General features: G+C 38.7%; 1 protein-coding gene and 1 long non-coding RNA gene across 2 annotated transcripts in view; one reads left to right on the forward strand and one right to left on the reverse strand.

The window, feature by feature from the left end:
- Nucleotides 1–25,740, forward strand: part of LOC135259966 (uncharacterized) — a 63,748-nt gene that overhangs the window by 22,491 nt on the left and 15,517 nt on the right. The window lies entirely within an intron of this gene.
- Nucleotides 944–17,055, reverse strand: hmx1 (H6 family homeobox 1; the record flags this gene model as incomplete). Its single annotated transcript, XM_064342007.1, has 2 exons — nucleotides 944–1,899; nucleotides 16,932–17,055. Coding segments are annotated over 2 exons (732 nt in total), but the record flags the coding sequence as incomplete, so codon positions are not given.

The following is a 25,740-nucleotide window of genomic DNA, read 5'->3' on the forward strand; positions in this document are numbered from 1 at the left end:
GGACTGCATGTACTTAATTATGAGCGATGGTCAAAATGAATAAATGTATGGGATGCTAGGGCATATGTGGACGCTGCATGTTTGTTTTACCATATAGAAACATTGTGCCTCATACTACTCGTTTAATCGGGTTTTAACTCGTTATTTTTCCCGACGCGATTAACTTTTTACAGCCATAACTCATACTATTGATGGTGAGGTGTTTGTTATATGGGCTCCTTGACGATTTTAAGTATCCCAAGCCAAGTTTTTCAGATTCTCCGTGTGCTGCAAATGGCATTTTCTATGTATATTTAATAACCCATCACGTATTTCAAACAATTCCTGTTATGACCGAGATGCCTAACAGACACTTTGATTAAAGTCTGGGCCTGTCTGGACAACTCAAAGGATCATATGTAGCATTTACAAATCAGCCTTTTCAGCGGCTGAGCAGAAGCCTTCATAATTTCCAATGTGATATGATTATTGTTATGCAGTTCAGTGTAGATAGTGGTAGGCCTACATGAAGGGAAGTGATGGTGTTCGCTGGGAGATCATTCAAATAAGCTTAAGTAAGATAACCATAGTAACCATAGTCACGTTGTGTGCGTTGTTGACTTTGCAGTCTTTACGCACTGTTGTGAATGAATTGCTAACTTGAACATTAAGCATAACTATCACAGGAAGTAATATTATGGTCTGAAACACACATTTTTCCTTTGAAAACTGTGCGTGTACAATGTGAGTAGGCTATGTTAGAGCCAGTTTGAAATCCAGTACATGCCCATTCGTTCTCTAGAACGCTGGGGACACAGATACAAATGAATGTCCAACAGAGCTACTTTGTTGTTAAGGTGGAGAGGTAGGAAGTGGGAACTGGATATTACAGTTGGGATAATAGTTTGCAGAGCCTATGTCAGTAGTGACGATTTGGGCGTGAAAAACGCGACTTACACACAGGTCATGAATGTGTTTTTATTTGAAGTTACTGATATAGCTAATGTGGGAAAAGTGACAGACGGGGAAAACGTAGAAGGAATTTCCCATGTTAAAATGCATTTGAATCGTGAGCGTGACACAACCTAGACTTTCTGGAACATTTATTTCATTAGTCTTCTTCCAAAGTAATATTTATTGCGATAAAAGACGTATATTTCATGGATCCAGAAAAGACAGTTTGTTTCATCTGGATTCAGAAAACGCACGCGCTCTTTCCTGTAGCACGCGCTCTTTCCATGGTGTGAGTTATTGCACGCTGTTGATTAAACAGTAAACCGATATGTACCAGTCCGAATAATCTCATCCAACTTCAAACGAGACCTGTCATTTGCGACCTTATAAACGACATGGAAGGGGGAAATGGTGAAATGGGGTAATTCACTGTGCTTGAAAAGCCGACTAACGGTGGCGACACTTGAGGTATGCTGAAACCCAGAGTCGTAGGTGTGGAGCTTTCGTGGTATATAACTGGAACCCTGACAATCCTCTGCGTCGAACTGGAAAGGTTGGCCGCTTCCATGTCCGCGGCCAGTTGCCTTTTCCACTTGTTCCTTCTGTTTTGGAACCAAATCTTCACCTGCGTTTCGGTCAAGTCAAGCGACGCCGCCAGTCCGGCTCGCTCGGAGCTGCTCAAGTATCGTTTAATGTCGAAGGTGGACTCCAGCTGAAAGACTTGACTCCTGCTGAACACAGTTCTCGTCTTTTTCTTGCGCACAGTTTGCGGATCCGACACTTCGCACGTATCCTGGTCGGGTCGTTCACTGAAAGAGTGCCTTGCTTCGTCATCTTTTCCGCCAGCCGCGCTGCCCTCTGCTTTCCTGTCTGTTTCGTCGCCAACGTCCGCTGATTCGGATATCACCGGGGAATCCCGGTTGTACGAGGGATCAGTGTCTGAACTGTCGCAGTCCTGCTTCGGACCTAAAAAAAAGCAAGTATGATTAGCCATGATAAATTTACAACAAAACAGTGTCCATATAGGCTGTGCGTAGTTTACTTATGTGAGTAGGCTACGTCAGTAATGCAGTGAAGAAAAGTAGTATATTTGCAATAACTGGCGTAATGGTTTAATCAATAATTTGCACATGACAGATACTAATGACAACTTAGCATATAATATGTATGCTATTATAGGCCTAAAAGAAATAGAGCCAATGTTGCCTGCATATGTGTACCGTCGTATTCGATTATGAATGTGAAGATTCAGACGTGTCATTTTTAAAGATTAGGTACTGCCTTAATGGTCACAGTGCCATAATTTCGGGCTCTTCATACCAACTAAAACTGGTAATAATACGGGTTTTAATCCAAACTGTTCGCCATTTATTTTGTCTGTGAAGTCCAGCTGATCTGCGAAAAGAGCATCTTGCATATGTGTTTTTCTGGAATTCTGAGAGACTGAACGGAAGCTGATAGCATTTTTGTAGCTACTGTGAAAGGTATGACGTCTCCATTCATAAAGTCAGGCCAATAAATGTGTGCATTGTAATATATCTCGTGTAGAAAACAAGAAAATATGCACAGGTACATTGTTTTGTTTACGCATGCAAGATGTTTACTTGCCAACCAACAAGGCCAGTTAAGTATCATACTTCTGTGATACGTCTTGTTTATTGTTAGAAAAAACGCAGTGAAATGGTTTTTAAAAATCCCTTATAAACTGGCGTGCCTTTTGGGCTTGATTTTGTGATTTATCTATCTCCATAAATGTCTAGCTACATGTAGCCTAAACATAAATAAAGATCGTTGACTTACTCCCGGTCTTTTCGAAAGCCTTGCTTGGTGATTCTCCCCCATACTGTTCGCAATGACAGAGATGGCCAAAACATCCCTGTGAGTTGGATCCAGCGAGAGCCACTTGACAGCGCACCTTATTGCAATGGCTGACGGCTACTTCGCTGTAAAAAATAGTTGCTTTGCGGCAGCCCGCTGCATTATCTTGCGTATCATTCTTGCCATCTTTCTTGCTAGAGCGAAGCAAATTTTCGATGAAAAACGAGGAAACTCTCGATGACGTTGAACTCGGGGGTTCTAAGGCTTTGCCCAGCATTTTGTTTTTTTTTTTACTTTTAAATCCAAGTAGGAATTTCTTGCTCGACAACGTTCAGGTGCAGCCGCAGATTTCTTTGTGCAAGTCAAGTCTTATCCAAAAAATCATTTCTCTTGTTTCTTGTGGGTAACCCCTCGAAAAAGCCAGGTCATCCCGAGCCTTAGATCCTGGGAGATATCGGCAACGGATAAGTACAAGGCAAAGCTAGTGAAACGAATAGCATTCTGTGATTGGACGACCAGAAAAGCAAATAGGATTCCTCAAGAAACTGGGGGAAATACTTGTAGTGGGTTCACCTCTCTGTTAGTGTGTCGTGGGGTTAGAAGAACCCTGTCAGTCGAATGTCTTATATTTAGGTCAATTAGAGAGCAAATCAAAGTAGAGATGGCGGTATCTTAGGCTCGGATTCCATGTCAGTAAAGAAAGGGCTTTCACGGAATACGATACGGAAGGCGACCTCCTATTGGCCATTTGCGTCCCCCCGTCCTGTGTTTACAAAAATGACAGGCGGACCATGTTGTGCCGTATGTGTCTAACTTTACATTTTGTCCTCATCTCCGATTTTAATTTGAATGTTTTTTTATTTGAATGCCCATTTTAATTTGAATGTATTTTTTCCAATATGCTTACATGATGTAATGCAATTAATGGTGGTTGGACCGATACACAGATTTCCTAAGGTGATTTTTTTAAATGTGTGACGCGAATACTGCCTCATTAATTTCAGGAGCATCAGCATGTTTCTCAGAGATGAACTGGACGGTGATAATTCCATAATTGACGTATGCCTATAGGCTACGCGATGGCATCAGCCTTCAAAATGAGCCGAATATTTTGGAAATAACATCGAGCTTAGTTAAATTATTAACGATGTTGTTTAAACCAACCGGACGAAAGCACAACATACTTTCCCTTTTGTTTTTATGTAAGTACATACAACTAGTCAGTGCTGTCCTTAAGATAGGATAAAATTACTGTCTTAAAAATGGAAAGCTCACACAGGACTGCGTTGTGAGATCGTGCATTTATTACTAAACTTGTATTATTGTGGAAGATGACCTATAAATTCTTTATACTCATCACTACAAACGAAATGGGACTAGTGGGACTATGCGGATTAACAACACAAACTATTTTCTGACGACGCGTTTTTAGTGACACTCCTCTGTGATCATGTAATGGTGGACATTAGTTAGTAATAAGATATCCGGATACGCTGCTAATGTGGTGAAAGTGGATGATTCAGGTTGGATGGGTCCCAAAATGTGTGATTGACAGGGCGGAATATCGTCAGCGTCATATATTTTTGCAGTGGGCTCTGTGTCATACAGTTGCTTTTCATGGGGTACAGGATTCCTACACAGTAAAATGTCCGGTGTTAATTCAGCTCTAACAGTGTTCATTCTACTCCTAACAGATACCACTTGGGTCCCACTCTAGAGAGTTATCTGTTAGGAGTTGAATAAACACTGTTAGAGTTGAATTGACTGTGGACATTTTACTGCGTAGAACCATCCGAAAGGAGTTTTAGAGTGCAACTTTTTTTGTTCTAGGTCTAAATAAACAGTAATTCTGCAAGCAAAAAAATATCTGCGTTCACGTGCCTTGCCATCTTGTATTCAAAATGTTTCTGTTGGTTGCCATATGTACGATACACTTTTTATCAAGTTATTTTGTAATTCTAGGAGAATTGTGTTACATTTTATACTCTCTTACTGGTTTCAGAAGTTATTCATTATAGGAAAAAAAGATTACCGGTGTAAGCTTTTTCCTTGGGTTTGATATTTTGCTTCAGATTATTAAAATTTTTTGGTAAACCTAGCTGTGTGCATGAAATTATTCTGTTCACAAAACTTTTTTATTCGACAAAACATTGTGAACTAAATTTTGCAGCAATAATAATAATAACAACAACAACAATAATAATATCAAATTAAAACTGAGAATATCATTAATAATGTTTCTCTTGAAGACTGCTAGTTCATTTGCGGATTTAAATAGAGAAACATCCAACCAAAATTAGATGATGATAATAATAATAATAATTATTATTATTATTATTATTATTGCTATACATTGTAGTAGTATTCATTGGAAAATGAAAAAATGCAGAAAAAACATTAGCATTAAAATATGTTAACCTTTGTCATAAATTATTGCTTTAGTTTGATTATCTTTTTTCATAATTTTTTATGTTAGCCATTTAATGGTTCAAGAGTATTACTTTGGTCAATGTGTGGAATCATTGCAATGCACACAATGAGCGTTCTGTAGTCAACGGGAACCCATTTAATTTCTTTACTCTCAGTGAAAATATTACATTCTATTCACTGTCCTTCACATATTGTTTTTGTTTATTGTCTTTATAATAACTGTATTACAACTGCAACAGCTGTTCTGCAGCAACCTTTAAAATAATACTTACCTTACATTACAGGCATTTAGCTGATGCTCTTATCCAAAGCTACTTACTCAAGAAAGGAGATCCTAAATGTTGGACACAGCTCTCTATTGCATCATCCGTGCTGTCCCTTGTACAAAAAATAAACTGTAAACGTTGAAATGATGAAATGCCGTTTTTCTGTTGCCTGCTTTAGCGGCCAGTTGTTCTGTGAATGCTTATATTTTTCATTAATTGGCCCCCATTCGATGGCTGTGACAAAATCATCTAAAGATTACCAATGACTCAGATTCACTTGCATTGATCTAAGAATTTAAGATATTATTTATCAGTGAAATGTCAGGCTTGTTACTTGTGTGAATGTGCTTTTCATTGCACTGATACATCTTGAAATGTTTTCAATCCACACATATTTTATCGAGTCTCAGGAGGGGTCATTGGACAAATTTATACGGGAAGTGGTTTGGCTTGACACGCCATCTGCTGGCGAAATAAGAGTAATGCACAAATTGGCATCTCATTCCGCTGTATTTCACCTTCCCTTTCCGTTCACCGTTTATTATTTAGTTTTTTTTTAATTTTATTATTTTATTTACTAAAATGTGGTATCACCAAGGACGCACACTTGCAATCCATAAGTGCAAGGTTAACCTAGCAACCTTACAAACAACAATTTGTATTGTAACATTTGAAAGTACATGGTAGATAACCTTCTGACACAACTACACCTATAACATATAACAGTTAAGTCAGTTGCTGAGATAAATTTAAAAAATTTAGTTTTGAAAAAACAAACCTTCCTTAAATACATTTACACATTTTGTACATGCTTTTTAAAAATTGCACATATAATTAATATGAAGTCAGTAAGTACAGTTCTGTTTCTCCATAAAACCAATTGGAAACTCACATTTTAATCAATGCTAGTCTAGCCGTTGAAAAACCACTTCCTTGTTGATTATACTCCCGCTTTGTAAATAATGAAGTTATTTAGTCAAACTTATTTTATTTTTAATTTTTATTTTTTGCTGCTGAGGACTTAATATGTTGGCACTCCGTTAGCTAGCATTAGCTAGCATTAGCAGAGGTCAACATTCCTGGGCAGACTTTGTGCTGCTGCCGCGCAGAGGTTTTGTGCTGAATAAAGTGAGCATTAATTGAATGTTAAACCTGTAAAGCTCCTGAAAGTTCTGGGATCGCCTTCATCTCTCAGTGGCGGGCTGGCGGGGGGGCCTCAGCAGTCCAGAAAGAGAGAGGCGCGCTAAAAACGTTTGAAGAATATGTTTGCAGTAGGTTTGGTTGCTCTGCAGGGATATACATGAGGGTATTCACACCAGTAGTGCAAACAGTATACAAGTATTCACAGCAGTAGTGCAAACAGTATTTCTGTTATGAAATGAATTGTGTAATTTCTCCACTATCATTTTTTTTAAATTACTGCTATATTATTAGTATTATAATTATCTGTATTATGAGACCAGAACTTGGAGGTGTGGACAGAACCGGGGGGTACCCGGTGGGGTTTTTTGGGCAGTCCAAAAGTTGTGCTGATGTAGCCCGGTCACTCAAAGCCCACCTTTTCATTGGGTCATTGTTTGTAAGCTGATTTGTTTTATTGCCTTTGATTGAAACCCAGGTGAAAGCTGGCCTAATTTGTGTCTTTGCGTATACTTTTGGAATGTGAGGGCACAAGTTTCCTTAATACGCAAAGACTGCTTGGATCTTGTTGTCTTGTGAAGCAATAACAAAATGTCTGTCATGTTTTTGAACCTGGAAACCAGAACCTTGTTGCATTTCTTTAATCGTCGTTATGAGTAAAGTTTTATAGAGAACCAGCACAGACAGAAATATAATTTAGTGTACTACATCCGTGAATTAGATCAAGTGCTTTGGTTCCCTTTTAGGTGAGTGATCACTTTGTGTTAGAATAAAAAAAATTTTAAAAAACAATAATGATAAATATCTTCCTTCCTATATCTTATTTCCCATTAAATATGGGGCAATATTTAAGGTATTTTATGAGAAAATGTCGAAAAATAATACTTAAGAGCCAAATTCAGTAGAAAGCTCTGAAGAGCCAAAATGGCTATCATTGTTTCCTAACAACTCTGCATTCTGTCATCTCGAGTATGCCCATGGCTTCACCTACATGCCCCAGTTACATGTTCCCTAGTAGCTGCAGCATTTTTTTTTGGATTTCAATTATTTTAAATTGGCATCTGATATATAGGTTTACAAGATGACCACTGCCATTAATGCATTTAGATCCATTTAGACATAAATTAAGAATTTGCTCCGTGTTCATGCTAACATTCTTAGACGCTCATCTGTTCAGTGCAGGGGACCTCCTTGAATATGTTCACGTAGAGGGTTGTGGGCCATTTGAGTCCCTCATCATTAGCATTACATAGCATTACAATGTCAAGCCTGAACATGTAAATGGCTCGTCTATAATGGAGGATTTCCAAGGTTTGTCATCTCTCCCATCATTATTGTAAGCTGTGTGAAAGATAATAGGTCAGTGCTTAGTTTTGCCGTTCAAAGGTCACTGACATAGCCCAGATACTACACATCCATTCAAAAGCCACCGGGGTCTCAGATATCCTGGAAATGTCTTTGATAATGCAGTCAACCAGAAGGTACAGCCTCAGTCATGTCCCAATGTCTGTATTACATAGCACTCTTTCTGTTTTTCTCTCTCTCTTACTTTTTCTTTCTCTCTGTCATGATCACATCTTATTTCAATGCTGCATGGGTGTTGCTGTCGCTCTCAGAAAATCCTTATGGAAATGCAATATATTGATGTATAGAAATAAAATATATTTTCAGAATTCTACATCACTTTTAAATGTATGGGTAAATACACAAATGACTGCTGCTTTCTGATATTGCAATATGTATTTTAACAATGCTCAATTGTGAAATATATTCCTGATTATATTTTCATGTTGAACTTATTGCAGCACAAGAGGTACTTACCATAATCTGTCAGTTTTTTTTTTTTTAAGTTATGGTCGCTGGTTCCTTACATCATAAAATCTGGAATTGTTGCTGTATATTACCCTCTTAAAATGTACTTTTTACAGGAAAATTATTGAATCAATCAATAAATTTATGACTCAATGAATCAATCATGAATTGTTTGTTTCCCCAATTTAGGTTCCACCACTTCACCGCATTGCTCTGAATATTAAATAGAATGAATGGAATAATAGTTCTGTTGTCGAATAGTTCTTTGTCCTCTTGGCCTGTCAGGCAAATCACCTTGTCAGTAAAAGGTTGTAAATCCGGCAAATATCCCCAAGCCATGTGATCTAACCAGATTGAAGTCACATATGAGACATTACATTCGGAACACACTTGTGGTTTGTTTTAGCCACAGCTTGGGTTAAATAGTTATGTTTGCCGTTACACAACAATCCTGCATGCCATAGACGCCAGCTTTGAAGATTAAACAATTAAGAGATCAGGAGAAATGGATTTCCTAAAAAACAAATGAATGCACTTATGAGCAATAAAATGGCTCACAAGGCATATAATCTAGCCAATTACTGGCTCCAATCCCTTAAGTGGGATTTTACATAATTAACCTCTTTGCGAGATTTTAAGGTTATGCATGTGACAGATCAGGAGTTTTTGCCATAAGCACATTAACATTTATTCACTTTATGAAATATGGCTGCACAGTAAAATGTCCAGTGTTAATTTAACTCTTGTTGCTTTATTAATGGTTCATCAAATTAAATTGCATCTCATCTGTTCCTCTACAAGTCCAATAGGACACTCCTGCGAGATCAGCAACAGCGAATGAGCATCCTGCAGACAAGCAGCCACACAGTAAACTGTCCAGTGTTAATTCAACTCTAACAGTGTTAATTCAACACTGTGTTAATTGAACACAGTGTTGATTTGAATCTGACAGGGTTAATAGTTAATTCAGCTCATAATAGATAATCTTTGGTCCCACATTCCAGAGTGGGACCAAATGTTATCTGTTAAGAGTTGAATTAGCACTGGACATTTCACTGTGCACTTGGTATGTGTGTTTACACTTATCGTGTAGGTATATTGGTAAATGGTAAATGGACTGCATTTATATAGCGCTTTTATCCAAAGCGCTTTACAATTGATGCCTCTCATTCGCCAGAGCAGTTAGGGGTTAGGGGTTAGGTGTCTTGCTCAAGGACACTTCGACATGCCCAGGGCGGGGTTTGAACCGGCAACCCTCCGACTGCCAGACAATCGGTCTTACCTCCTGAGCTATGTCGCCCCCTTATATTGCATATATTGCAGTGCTGCAGTAAAACACCCCAGCTTCAGACACCTCACCTGTTGTTTAATGAAGCCAGCCAAGGTATGGAGCCACATTTCTTGAAGCACAACCTTTTTCTTAAAAAAAAAAAAAAAAAACTGTTCCCTAATCTGCGTTTCCTCTCGGCGTCTCAGCAGGACATCTCAAATCACGGTAACCGAAAGCGACGCGTAGGCCTACGTTTTCGACTTGAGTCCATTTCTACTTTCACGTCACTGCCCCTCGAATGCAATCTGGGAAGACGGGCCTAGACGCATTTGTCAGTTTGTGCCATTAGTGAATTATACATTATTCCCCGGAGAGCCAAAATCTAAAATTATTGAACGCAAATATGAAATATATTTAAGTGAATTTGAAGTTCCCGTTTTTTTTATGGGGCTAGATATGCATCCAAAAGAGTTTCTCTTCAAAGTCTGAAGGGCACAAAATACAAATGACCGTTTGTTTAACCCCTTCATGGCGGGTTAACCCCTGTCAGGACAGACTTGTCAGCTGCAGACAGTGGAGAGAAAAAGGTTGACTTTTTAACCATAGCAGGGCTCAGCACAAAGATTTGTGTCCATTGACACAATATGATTGTGAGGCTGCCAGTGAGTGAGTACATTATTATTAGACAAATTACTTATATTTATTATTATTATTATTACTTATTTATTTATTTTTTACTATGTGACATGGGAGTTTAAGCATAATTTTTTTAGTTGGAGTTGCGAGGACGTGCTACAGTGGCTCTGCATGATTGACTTCTTGGCCCATCACCATGTTTGCATGCGTTTTGTAAATAGCGCATGGTTTATGATGGTTATGAAGTTATTGAGGATTGAGGAATATATGGTTTACCTCAACTTCAAGTAAGTTCAGAGACACCGACAATCTTACAGACCCGGCAGGAGAGTTACAACATGCTGACATTTTATTGCGTGATTCTGGAGGAAAATGAACACGTCTAAATAGGTGAGGGACCTAGCTAAATGCGCGTATGGGAAATCACATCTGTGTGCAGTAGCCTACTGGAATCTGTTCCAAGTTATATTTGCGTTCAGCTATACCATCGCTGTAATGGACATATAGCAAGTACCGAGACCCATGTGTTGGCTGTGTTAATGTAATCGTACTTGTAGTTGTCGTAGGCCACATTTAGTAATAGTAGCTGTGTGTTTTTGTGTGGTTGAACTTGCACACAAATGGCGGAAGTAATTTGTGATGAATAAATCTTGATGACTGGCCGAATATTTAAACTCAAGTTTTAATTTAGGTTTTTTTAATATCAATATTCTTCTTTATTAAGCTGTTTTGTCGTTCTCTTCTGTTCTATTTTTCGGAGAAAATTTACAAACATAGAACTGGCAAAAATAGCTAGGCTATATCTTATTTCTGTCTGCTTCCTTTACACAATCTATACTCTGTTTAATTTTCAAGAACCACAATCTCTCCGGCTATTCAGGACATCTGATTTATAATTTAGCGACAGCGTTTTTTTAACATTCAGATTCGTTTAAGGTTTAAAAACTCAAATAAGCTTTACATAACTATTCATGTTGCGGTTATTTTTTCTTAGTACTTATGTTATATTTATTATCCCCAAGAAAATGTTTGTTTTTTCAAACTTCGAAAAGAAACTATCTGCCTACTCACAGAGTTCACCTCGGATGAACGTATATAGGCTATGCTCTACCCATACAGTAAATTGTCCAGTTTTAATTCAACTCTAACGGTGTTAGTTCAGCTCTAATAGATAACATTTGGTCCAGAGTGGGACCAACTTGTATCTGCTAGAGTTGACTTAACACTGTTAGAGTTTAATTGACACAGGACATTTTATTGTGTACAGCTGATAACTGTAAAAACTCAACTCCGTGTAATCAAGAAAGGAGAGGACTGCGGAGGTGTGCTGAGAAGGCAGCTGGGTTGTATGTTCGCTGTCCTCCTGGTGGAAGTCAGTCTGTCATGTACATCAGTAGGCTGGCCATATTGCACGTGCCCAACGTTTTCTGTAGGGATCGAGTACAAAGCTAGACGCGATTCCCGTCATTGTTTTTCACCAAAAACCCACTCTATTTGGTCTGTAAAATCAAACCAGTGGCCACGAATCAGTTCTAAATTAGTCACGGAAAGACATACTTTCACCTTCACGAATTAAGATAATACGGCTGGATATTCAGTCGGCAATTGCTCTCTTGCCGATTTTAAAGTCGCAACCGGACCACTTTTCAAGACTTTAAAACAAATGGTAAAACTCGTTTAATGTCAGCACACTTTCTCCTAGCTATTATATACAATCTAAAAGCCACACAAGCAAAAAAACAAAACGGAACTCATGGGATCCACAATGCACTGACCTGTGAAAAAAGTCCTTGCTGGCTTTAGTGGTTGCATTTTAATGCACCATATACATAAACAATGAGCTTGTGTAAAATGGAAGGAAGGGCAGCAAGATTCTGAAAGTATCCAAGTTTAGCGCGTATTTTCTCTGTGTTTACATTGTGTTGTTTTCTAACCAAATACTGAATAACATAAAGGTGTCATAAAGTTAACAAATGTGGCCATAACATATCTTTAAAAAATCATAACATCGGATTTCTCTCGCACGTAGGTAGTGAACTGTGGTAAGTCTGTAGGGAAAGACTTGTATGTTGTATTTCTTAAAGTGCAAATTTCAGAAGAAATAAAACATTATCAAGCGTGGATGTACTGCTGTTTATATTTTTAAATCATAGTGATAAAATACTGACGCTTTAAAGCCACAGTGGTTTGTTTTCATTGTTTGAATTGCAGTGTGTGTACATGCGTCTGTGCTTCATAAATGCACTATTAAAATATGTGTTGTCTTGCAGTTTATACTTCCGATTTAGTCTAGATCGTTATCGAAATTATGGCATTAAGTTACTGAACATATTTTGCTCTCCGATGCCAACATTTTTCAAGAAGACTGCACTCGATGGATTTTGAAATTATTGCAGCTGGAGAAAACCTAAAATACATATAATGAGACTCCACTTGGCACCGCATTTCCTGAAATAGTCCTTGCTCTGTCTGGATTCTGTAACTGCGCGAGATTGTATGATATCGAGCCACTGTCCGGTATTCATTTCCGCTTTTCCCCCTCTTTAATCGCACGTGCCAGTTCATTTTCATTCATTTCAAGGATTGTGGAGTCAAAATATTAAAGGCCAATACTCCTGCCTTCTCCGTCCAGCCGCAATAATATTAAGTATTGAATGCGTGCATAATTGCCTTTGCAGAAGGAACTTTTTAATTTCTATTTTCTTTTTCTATTGAAATTCCTGGGTGTGCTCTGGGAATATGACTGTAGTTCCACGTTTTTCCATTTAGCCTACAGATAGGAATTCAGACGACTGGCCAAAACCTGTGAACGATTAGTGGTTATAGAGTATATTTGAATAGTGGTTCATCATATTTAACACTAATTACGCAATAATACTCTTGACCTATACCACGTAGCTCTAGAAACATGCCAAATTGTCCATGAAGGTTTGAAAAGTAGCAGTGAAAGAAGATGAGGGGTTTAATAATGTTCTCTGTTGTTGGCCTTCTAACAAGGTTTTCAGGTGGAGACCTTGTCTTCCAAGCCTAGTAAAATAAAAGAAAACGGAGGATCTCATTTAAAAGGACTAAGCAGCTGTAGTATGTGAAACAGGCCATAAATGTTGGCTGATTCAATATCTGACCATTACAGATTTCCCACTGAATATTTTTGAAGTTTGTCTTTTAGAATTTATCTGACTCTTAACCTGTGAAATTAAACCAATAACTGAACAAGTCACGGCCATTCACAGACCTATTTGCTTTACTAACGTTTGCCTCAGTCTAGTTTATGGATTTAGACGAACTCAGGGATATCTATACCTTAAGTGCTACACTTGACTGAGGTACAGTAGACCTGATGCGATTGGACGGAAAGGGGTAGTGCAAGTTAACCAAAAAGCTACATAAAAGATGAAAGAGTCCCGTTTTAATGCATGCCTCGAGGACAGCTAGCTGCACCGGAGCTTCGTGTTTTCCTCCGTCTTGTCACGCGAGGTCTCTGCCTATCCGTTCTGAGCTCCTCGTGCCCCCTCTGTAGTTGTGACCTCAACCCATTTCTTTTGACAGCGATAAAGTGCGTGTTTACCACTTCAGCTTCCATCTAGGGTACAGCAATGAAAATAGTCCCTGAATCTAATACTTTTAAAGTGCTTTATTATCATTTCAATTCCAGTTTTTTTTTTTTATTATTAAGAGAGTGAACCATTCGAGGAAAATATAGCTATACTTAAAATGAGAAATAGAGATGTCACATTTAAAGCTAAGTGGGGTTTTTTTATTATTATTATAGCCCATACTTTTTCTCCCAAACCGCAAAATAACCTAACAAATTTAAATTTAGATATTCACTCTGCATATTAACCCACTTTGCATTTTTAAATAAAAATGTTTTGATATGGAAACTGTGAACCAATGTACATATCATTCACACAATTATTAAATAGTAAATACTTGATTGTAAGAATACATTTATGATACATTTGTATTTTTAAAGTTCAGGTGAACTTGATCTGTGTTACACTTTCAGAGTATCAAATCATCTCAAAGTAAATGCATCTTCAATCCCAGACTCAAACACACTGGACATTTTTTTTCTTTTTCCAGAGAGAAAACAATATGGATCCATAATTGTTGAAATCTTTCAAACAAATAGAGTGCAAAGGTTTTAGTTCTTGGCATGTGTATGGAATGTTGGATGAGTTTAAGTATGAATTATAATTGTCATACTTAACTGTATGTATTTTTCTCTTTTTAAGATTAAGAAAATGAGAAAATTGAATGTTTGAATAATATTAAATTTATTTAAGTGTACCTTTCTTTTAAATAATAATTATTTATATTTACCATGTACTGCACTTCCAAGAATTCGTATTTGGCTGTCTGGTAGGGTTGTGGTTAGAAACTCAAGACTCAAGAGTAACCTTGATAAATATGACCGTGAGATGGTTTGGGAATTTAAGCATACTATTCTGCATAAGCATTAAGATGAGCTATAATCAGTTATTTCAAGGTTTGTTTCAAGCCAGCACTATATGAGCTTTGAGAAAATACTAAAAAGCAGCACTAGTAATTGTATTAGGTGTTACAAAACCATAACAATACTTCTGTGTTGTTGTTGTTGTTGTTGTTGTTATTATTATTATTAGTTGCTGTGGTGCTTTGTAATATTATTTAGAAAATAATACAACACTTCTGAGTAAATCACACCAAGGAGTAAAAAATGGTTAAATATTCTTGAGACAGGCATGAAGCGGCATATGTTTATGTTGGTGAGACAGACAGACAGACAGGCAGGCAGGCAGGCAGGCAGACAGACAGAGAAAGAGACAAACAGGCAGGCAGTCAGACAGACAGACAGAGAGAGAGAATTCTCTTATTTGACAAAGAAAAGAGCCAATAATGGCATGGCCCCCAAATTACTCAAAAAGTTGTAGAAACGGCTGGCTTACTTCAATGACCCCTGACGCGCCGGGCACCTCTGCTGAGGAGAAATGTGAGGCTAGCTGTCCGGCAGCGCGACATAAAACCGAATAAAACACATTAATGTCAGAAGCTGCGCTTGGATTGGGAATGATAGGCGTTCTGCTGTGGGTACATATGGAGAGTCAGGCGCAGCTGACCTGTATGTGCTTAATCCCTCCTTACATATAGGTGTCTGTTCAACCTGAGAAACGTAAACACACATTTTACAAGCTGGGTTAAAGGATCGACATGGTTTGGCGGTTTCCCCCTCTGTGTCTCGCTCAACCCTGCCACAATTAAAGTGTCGACATCTAACAAAAGGGGTGACATTTGTTGCTTAATTGCCACTTGGAGACAGTGCCACTGAAGTGTAAAATATAAATGTTTCCTTTACTACTAAGGGGTTAATCAGTTAGTAAAAGAAGGACACGTTTCAGTTTATCGTGTTAGGTGTCACCCAGACAATGTAAGGACAAATATTTGGACTGTTTCTGCTTGTTCGTTATTGCCTTAGTCTTATTTTTACTCATTTACTTTGCTTTATTATGTGATTTCGCTGATGAGGGCAGTATGCGAAAATGTTTGAATATTTATCCTGGATTTTAATACAGTTGTTCATCGCGGATATTACAATATATATATTTTTTAATTAATAATAAAAAAATAATACAATACGTATATTTAATGTTTTCAATCTCAGTTCTGTGAACGAAACAGCGGTCCGTGGGTTGATTATTAATTCTATTTGAAATTATGCTGTAGGCAACTCTTTCATAGGTTGTTCAAATATCTTTCAGTTTTACGCAAAAGAATATTACAGATAAATGATTTTACGGGTAAAATCAGTGAAACATGACAATCTAGTGTTGCCAGTATGTGTTCCAATTTGTAGTTATATAATTTTTATTTTGTAGTCCAGTCTTGGAAATAAACTTTTCGAACGATACGATAAAAAGTTTGTAGATTTCTTTTTATCTTTATATATTGTGTGTGTGTGTATGTTTGTGTGTCTGTGTGAGAGAGAGAAAGAGACAGAGAATGATGTGAACTTATTTACCCCAAAATCCTTATCACATAAAGCTTAAACGTGTTCTTGAAACATATACATTTTAAAGGTTATAAAAAGTCGCAAGACTCTGCAGATTTCTGCTTCCGCGGATCGTCATGTGTAGCTACCAGTCTTGATTTTTATTTTTTTAGCAATTAGGCTATTTTAAAATAATCCTTAGCCACGCCAGCTTTGAGAGCACGAAAATAGGTCTTAAGTACCATTAAAACCACGAACAGCTCACGCGCACCGGTGATTTATTGTCTGAGAAGGGAGTCCAGTAGTCTTCTTCCAACATATGATGGGTTAAACCGCGTAGAAGCCCATACATGTGATTAGTTAATAATTTGTGAATGAAATAAAAATAACAGAAAATTCAGTAACCTAAATAAGAAGGCAGCCATATAAAACTATTTTGATTACATGGAAGACATCAAGAAAGCAACCCCTATAAGCTGACTTTGCTTAAAGCAACCCCTATAAGCTGAGTTTTCTACATCAGAAAACTGGCTAAGGCTTTGGTCTTTCAAAAGTCATGGGTGAACCGAAGATTTTAAAGTTTCTTTTGTGGTTTGTTATTTAAAATGGTCTTCGATCTGAACTAGGGCCAAATTATCTGAGAATATCAACTTACCTTCCTGCGTCACAGCAAGGCCATCTGAGGGGTAATCATCAACAAATATATCCCTTAAAATCACAAAATGCTCAAAGCGTTGTCCTTTATGAACGTCGTTACGCCAAATAAAATAGGGTACAGAAAATGTATTTTTTTTTAATAATCATAATTAAAAAAATTAATTAAAAAAACATTGGGCATGGATCTATTGTGGATGTTGGCGGGTGGTCATTCATTCATTACAAGTTGCTGTTTTTCGAGGAGCGAGGCTTTGCAAGGAATTCAAATGTCATGTCCAATCCCCCTGCACACCTACTATAGGCACAGAAGGCTCTTTTCATGCTGCGTGATCAAAAACAAAGGTGCCGACTCCACTTACGCTAACATTGCGACAAAAGACATCCGCTGGTCATTCACAAAATTACGAAAAAAAAAGTGAATTGCAAGAAGACTTTACTACATTGATATGCAGTAAATTTTAATCCTATCTGTAAACTACTTTATAATGTTTCGGAATTTTTTTATTTTATGTATTTATTCTTAAGTAAGTTAAACATTGTGTAGCCTACAGAGCCCAGTTAGTTTGGTAAATAGGCCTATAGCTGCATGTTGAATATAGCCGCAATTCACTTGTTGTGAATTTATTTTCAGTATATTTTAGTGTAATGTTAATGCAAAGATTTGGTTTTAATTAAAACTCGTGTGACTGAAATAAATAGCGAATAAAAAACGCTCAGGTGCCTATCCCTTGTTGTTGGCGTGTAGTGTAAATTCGTAGGTCATAGCTGTTTTTGCTTGAGAAAATCACGCGAAGTAACAGTGCGTGGAATAAACGCAGATGAACGTGCTATTGATGAGATTTAAAACTGCGAGAAAGGAGTCTAACTGTGTGCACGTTTGATATCGTCTCGCGTCCTATGGCTAAGGTGGAAATCTATAAAGTTGATTAAGCTGTGTGTGCATGTCAGCAAACAGAGTGAAAGGGTTAAATAAGTATTGGATATTACATTTGTTATTTAACGATGAATAATAACTTCAGCCATTTTAAAACAAAACACGCAGCTAAAATAGTTCGTCAAAGCTGCAGAAAAACGATGTAAGGAAGCTGAATTGTCTTTTCAAACAGGCTAGCCTGTGGTCTGGATTCAATCAACATTCCTTAATTTCAAAAACATGTCATTAAACACTTCCTTATATTTCTAAATTTTAAAAAAACGTGGGTTGTATCCAAAACTATCTATGTTTACAGTGTGTTTGTCATTAAATGAACTGATAAGTGAACTCATAAAAAACAGAGAACTTTTTTGTACAGCAGGGGCATTGAACTGAATCCCAAGGGGGCCGCAGTGTCTGCAGGTTTTTGTGATTTCCTTTCAATCAGCCACCAATTAAGGCTTTGAGAACATGGCGTGTGGACTCCTTAGCCAATCAATGACTTAAATGAAACGCTTGCGCTGAGAACACCCCCAAAAACCAGCGGACACTGAGGCCCTCCAGGACCAGAGCTTGACACCTGTGGTGTACAGTATAGCAAGGAGTACCTCCGCTGTCGATGCCAGTCTGCATTTTTACCTGCCTACTGTGACTTTAATATCTCCTCATTGTTTGTTCTAATAAGTTGGAAGTTTACTGTTCCACTGCTTGTAAAGAGTCATAAAATGAGACCTGGGCTTATTTTTTGGCCTAATAAAAGCTAAGGTATACTGCAAACAGATCATTTAGAACTATAATATTGGCTCTAAAGGAAGAGTTAAAAGGATGATAATTACTCTAGGAGCATCTATTTGTGTAATCCTGTTTATTCTTTGCTGACAGCCTGATGGGCTGTTTTTTTTGTTTTGTTTTTTTTGGACGTTTAGACTTTGAACCTGCGGGCGCTGGGGTCCCATCCCAAATGAGAGAACTGCAAGCTGAGATTACACAATATGGATGATGTAAGCATTACAAGTCCTTCTAATGGCCAAAAGATCAAGGAAAACACTACTACTTTAACTAATGCTACTACTGCTACTGTACTGCTGCTGCTACTACTGCTGCTACGACTATGAAGAAGCAGGCAGAGATTATTATTATTATTATTATTAGTTATTCCTACAGGTGGCGCCATAGTACATACATTTTTATAACTTCTTCCTGAGGCATTCAAAGCATACTGAAGTGATCTGCTGGGAAGCTCTTTGTCTTTTTACATCATCCTAGTTCACACGGATAGCCATGTTTAACATTTGACACCTTGACTCAAGCACTTTTCTCTACATTCCTTGAGGGAAGCACAGAAGAAATTCAATATGCTCTATAAATGAGTAATTTATGCCTTTGAAACATACCATCAAAATGTAAAAGAGTATAACGTTTTAAAAACTGTGTTCTTGAGGCGGAATACTTGATCTTGGATTCACCCCTTTAAAGGACAGATCATGTGGGCTTTTCTATATATATTTTTTATTTCTTCCTTTTTTTGGTTTGTTATGTTCAGGCTAGAGTGCATAAAACAATGGATGATTTTCTATATTTAAAAAAAATCTTCTGAGAAGGAGCAGGAGATGCAACATTACTTGTACATGAAATGTGATGTGGACAAATAAAGACATTTGCCAAAATCCCAGATGCAGCAGTACAAATAAAGTGATGCATAGTCTGTGGGTGGGTTCTCACAGTCACCATCTGTGTTACCAAGCACTGCCCACTCTAGTGCAGTCAGGATGAGACGGAGCACCCTCTCACGGCCATGAAACTAGGGGATTACATTATGTCCAGTTCTCATTCGCTTTCACCTTCACTTCTCCTTGCTGCCACTAGAGGGAGTTCTTGTACGACAGTTATCGGAGGAGAATATTCCAAACGGATACACATTTCCCCAAAATTCTTATTTGCCGGAATATGAGAGTGCATTATTGTCATAAAGATTTAGCGACCGTTGTTCTCTGATTAATATTCGAATGTCATATACTTTGATTCACCAATGTACTTTTAATTCACATAGCTAAATTAAACAAAATTAATTTTTACTTTTTTCACAAGTGAGTCAGATGTGCAACTGATTTTTAACTTATTTGAAGGCAGATAGTCCACGCCCCACGCCTAGCCCTTCTTCACCTCAACCCTAAGTTGCAATATCGTTGCCTTTTTCCCCATTTTGTCTGTTACACAAATCCTTTCTGGCTAAATATGTACACCTCCAGTAAAATATATATTAATCTTTAAAAGTGAAGCCAAAATTATTACCAGAGGATGTAGGTTTGCGGTTTGTGAAGCATGATAACCAACAGTTATCAGAAGCAAGGGAAACACCTCGGAATGTGCATCCAAAAACAGTGTCTCGTTGCTCACCGGTGACACCTAAAGGTCAATTAGACAACAGCAGCATTCTCTTGCTGCAAGCTGTTTTTTCCTCCAACTCTTTGCCTGTTCAAGCGCACCTTGTGAACTTCAGTGTGAAAAGAAGCGGCAGCTTTAACTCACACGCCTACATCCCCTGGCCAAGCAATTTTATGCATGAAACTGCGGCAGATTGAAGCTGGGTCTGAGTGTTGAATGCAAACTTCCGCTCTGCTGCTCACGGTAGTTCTGAATTCCAGATGAAGGCGGGTTTTTGTCACGTGTGCCTCTAAACCGAGATGACAGGAAATGGGTCAGATTCTCCGTCGTTATCAGGCTGGAGGCCCGTGTCAGTATGAGCAGGTACTCATGATCACTGAGGACACGGTTCGCTATACCTGGAAAATGATTGGTGAATGTTGCTAGGCAATCGAGGTCGCGTTCACCGTAAGGGACGTCAGAGCTTAACACTCCGTGCATTAATCAAAGAGGACGCGAGAGGCATGGGTTTTTTGTTGTTGTTTTTCTCTCCTCATCGCATCTGGGTAGTCATTCAGACCTTATAAGTAACCCAAACAACGGCAATAACTGCAGCGAGGCTGAAGGTTTCAGTCTAATGCAGATTTGTATCGCAGGGATTTCATTTCAATTAGGTTCAAAACCCAGTTGTTTGTTCTGTCTTACTTGTGATACATGCGTCCATTTGAATAGGATATAGCTGCCTGCCATCCGTGTCATTGTCTCCAGAATAATGTGATCTATTCTTTCATATCGCACAAAAAAACCCTTCAGACAAATGCGAGGAGAAAATGAAAACATCAAACAATATTGTTTTCCCCAGTATTTATTTCCATCATAGAAACGCTGAATTGTCCATTGAGGTGGATAAAACACGGTTCTGTCTACACCACTCTGTCAATCAAAGTGGTGGCCGCATCCTCTTCTGGGGCTATGAGGTGCACAAGCAGGACTGAGGGGTATAAAGTAGGCTTAAGTTTAACCCTGGAGACTTTTTGATCCAGGGGCTCGCAATGTGTAGACTTAGCGTTCTTTCTCTTTTACAGTTCAGCACAGGTAATATCAGATTATAAAGCCTCATCTTCATGTCTAATACTAAAAGTAAACGAGAACACTGTACACTTTGATCGTCTTAGAGTCCATGTCAAAACGATTTTATTCCACAATTCCTAACACAAAATGGCTGTTAAGAATAGCACAGAGCGATTGACTGCAGGATGGAACCAGTGCACATAACACACATTGGCATGCTAATAAAAATCCTGGCATGATTATCCATGATAGAAAAACATATGTGCAGCTGGCTCGTTGTACAGTAGCTCCAGAATATTAAATTAAGGGAAGAAATGCAGCTGCAATAAACTTGTATGCTGGATGATTTTGATATAGATTAATGAGATATGATCAGCAGATGTCTAATAGAGGGCATATGGTTAAATGCACATACAGCCTGAGCTTCTGTACCCACACACGCAGCTGTTCTATACGTTGAGCATGTTACATCCTGCCTTCTTTTCTACAAGAAATGTGCACACAAACTGTATCACACGTGAAGGAGAGACAGATGGGTTTTGATACTACAGTGCTAAGGAAAATGGCTAAAACAAATAACTCCTCATCTACTAAAGAGATGTTTTGAAAACTGTTTATTAACGTGTTTTATTTAAGTAATGTCCAGACAAAAAAAAAATGGGTTTCTTTATTTAGCAGAAGTCATTCTTGTAGCATTATGGTAGCAAGTGAGCAAATTAAACTGCAAATAATTGGTTGTCAATTTATCAGATTGACACACAAATTACACTCTCACTTTTTAAATCCCTGTCCAGGATTACTGTAAAGCAGTAACTGGGAAATAATGAAGGTATTAGTTTGACAATACATTTTATAACCTACAGCAACATTTTTTATTTATTTTTTGACAAGAAGGTGCATATGTTGTATATTAGCTTATTCCTCACCATTATTCTCTCTTATTCGGAGTTACAGTTCTGACAGCTGACAGTGTTCCTTAAGCTGGATGAGGGAAGTGAGGAGAGGCTCCTGTAAGAGTGTGACCTCAGAGTGAGACTGGGGCCTTGGGTGAGGTAAGGACAGGCGTTTTCAGGTGAGGAGCACCGGTGTTCAGCTCTCCTTATGCCGGCTGTCAGCACCACGGACAGCTCCTCAGCAGCTGTACACCTCGGCCTGTATTAAATTTACAGTATCTCTGAGCTCTGCGACTGATCTGGGGCCCAGTTTTGCTGTTGAGCTCATAATGGATGACAGTGGAAGGCTGATCCTAGATCAGCATTCTGGATACAGGGGTGCGGCTGTGCTTTGTGTCTTCTGTGCCCCAAGATCAGTGTCTTCTGTGCCATTCTATGCAGTTAATTGTATAGTCTTCTTAGAAATTCTTCTGTTCATCCCTATCTCAACCTCAGCTGTGCCCCTCTCACACACACACACTGACTGTGGAGTTCCTTTGACATTTAGTTCCTCTTCCCATATTTCTGCTATGAACGCTGCTGGATGATTTGCTGGATGTTTTTTTTTTTTTTTTGGGGGGGGGGGCGGTTCTCTCCTTGTCTATTTTAAGATAAATTTTTGGTTTTAATACTTTGCTCTCAGAAAGACCATGGATAGTGACAGTGTGAAGTGGAATAAGGGCAAATTATCTCTGAGAGTATAATGCAGGGAAACGTGCTGTCCTGAAGTGTGCAGCAGTGCATCGTGGGTGTGATGACACACTCCCAACGTTCCGCGCCAGCGCGAAAGGCTCACCGTGCACTAAGAAAAAACGGCTTCCATCGCACGTGAAGAATGACCGGTGAGGAACTTTCAGCTGTCCGTGGTCTTCTGTCATGCTCAGTCTAGTATGGCGGCTGCCACAAGGGAAAATTGCATCATCTGACACATCTGTCAGGGACAAATAACCTCCAGAATCCATCCATTCATTTTGCTGAGACAAGGGAAACATTGGTATTTTGCACGTTTTTTTGGTATGCTGCAGTGAGTGTTTGCCTGAATTGGATGAACGCATATAGCATTTTTGGGCTACAATCATTGCGCTATTATTGTTCTTAATTTATAATACTGTATCTTTGTTATTTTTCGCACCTAATTGTTAACTGTTTGCACCTAGGTTTTGAAACCTTCTCAGAACAAATTCTTGGCTCTATGTAACACCAGACTGAAAACCTTTGCAAAATTAAATGATACCCTGTTGACCTTTTCTCAGTATTTGTGTCAGAACAGTTTAAAGCTACTACAGTATGTCATATTGGCAGTCACTTTGTCCATTCATTGGAGAGTACAGCACGATCATTCAGGATAATTAAGTTAGGCATAAATTGAGTTATTATGTAATATCTGATCCAAAAATGAGTGGGCACATAGGCAAACTTTAGCTTAGTTTGGATGTAAACCATTTGCCTGTTGCTTTCTGAACCCAGTTGCTATGGTAACAGACTGTGACACAATACATGTATACAGCCAACGTGGCACAGAGGCAGATGAATGCTCAGTGGCAAACGGTGTGCATTACCAAGACCTGGCCAGATTAGGGAAATGAACACACTGGCTGGGGATACTGTGGCATGAACTATGATCGCAGGATAAGCATTCACATCTAAAATCTTTCCGTGATTGAAGTTCCTTTCCCTGATGCTCCATGGCTGCTAGCTCTTATCATAAGAGATGACCTGCTCCTCCATTTAGCACTGGCCATATCCTGCAGTCCTCGGTGTCCTGTAAGGTGTGAAATAGGTACTGTCTCTCAGGTGAGTGAGTGTGCTTCAGCTGGCGTGAACTGGTTCAAATTCTGGTTACCCAAGTTGTCATTCTAAATTGTGGAGAAAAGGGATAGAAAGGCTTATTTCATATATTAAATTTATGGAGCGGTCCTTTCCTTTTCTTTCCATACATCCGTTATCTATACTCGCAGGGCATGCTGAGCCTATCCCAGTGTGCGTTGGGTGAGAGGCAGGAATACACCCTGGACAGGTCGCCAATCTATCACACTGCACACACACACACCATTCACTCACACACACTCATACCTGTTTAGAGTCTTCTGTTAGCCTACCTGCGTGTCTTTGGACTGTGAGTACCTGGAGTACCTGGAGGAAACCCACGCGGACACGGGGAGAACATGCAGACTCCACACAGAAAGGCCCCGGCCGGGATTCAAACCTTATTTCTGTGAGGCGACAATGCTACCCACTGCACCACCGTGCCACTTTCCTTTCTTCTAAATATACTTTCAAAAGTTTCAAAGCCCAAGCTGTGAAGTGTAAAAAACAAAATTAAAAAAACTGAATTGAATTTGTACCTGAATTACTAAAGTCAGCAATTTAGAGCAGTGAAAAGGAAAAGCGTAATTCAATAGGTGCTTGCTTTTGTATTTACACAGCCCAGGTTCATGAATATAATTTGTCGAAAGCTCACGTTTATTTGTCCCCTGGAAATACTGCTAACGGAATCTGCTGAAACTCAAGCACTGCGACTCCTGGTTTTAGAGCTGAGCGTGCAGGTAGAGAGGGGGGTTCGTTATAATGCATGTCTAACTGAGGACTTAAAGTGCTGTGGGCTCCTTTTGAACTGAAATAGTCACTGAGAAGAGTACGCAACAATAACTGGTGCCTTTGAACCTGAGTGCACCGATGGTCTAGTGGGAGCTTTCATGGTGCTCTTCGGCGAATAGGGACGTTACTCCGCTGTCATACTTTATGGGAAATGTTAACGGCATCATTCCTGCATACGTGCATCTTGCCCACAGCTGTTTCCACGATAAAGCAAACGGGGTGAAAAACGATTAAGAAGCATGTAGAAAAAATGCCATGTTTTTTATTTCCATGCTTTATTGTCTTCTCAGTTTTGCGTCCCAGTTGTGTATTAAAGCCAGAGCAGCGTTGGCTCCAGCACCACCGTGGTGCGGAAATTATACGATACTCAAGGAGTCAAAAATAACCCATCTGCATTCAGTTAATGCTTGTTTGTGTTTGTTTTTTTTTGGGCTTAACGTGAATGTGCACTTTTGCCAATGAACCTTGAAATTGTTTAGCTCATAATTGCATTGCTCTGTTTTGTTTTGTTTGAACGGGCTGACAAGGCTGTCTTTGGGTTTTCACCATGTGTATCCAAGGGATTTAACCCTTTGAAGAGTAGGCTTTTTTGGAATGTTTTTTTTTTCTGTCCAAAATTCGAAGTCAGTGTTCTAGAACTCCATTGCTTTCACTCACCAGTATTGATTGTTACATCAGCATTGGAATGTTCATGTTAAGACCATTCTAATCATGTATTTGTGATCTCACACCTTCAATGGTTAATGTGTGGCTATGCTTCAGAGGCTTTGGGTGACAGTTCTGTGTCCCTTAAACTAAGTGATGATTGGTCATGCATTCTTAAGTCAGACTGGCAGGGGATCTCATTCTGTTAATATCACGTTCCAACAAAGTACATCTACATCTTGTCCTGAACATCTTGTGCAGACAAACTGAAGACTAACTTTATG

Source organism: Anguilla rostrata, chromosome 7 (assembly GCF_018555375.3).
Source record: "Anguilla rostrata isolate EN2019 chromosome 7, ASM1855537v3, whole genome shotgun sequence".
Lineage (NCBI taxonomy): Eukaryota > Metazoa > Chordata > Actinopteri > Anguilliformes > Anguillidae > Anguilla > Anguilla rostrata.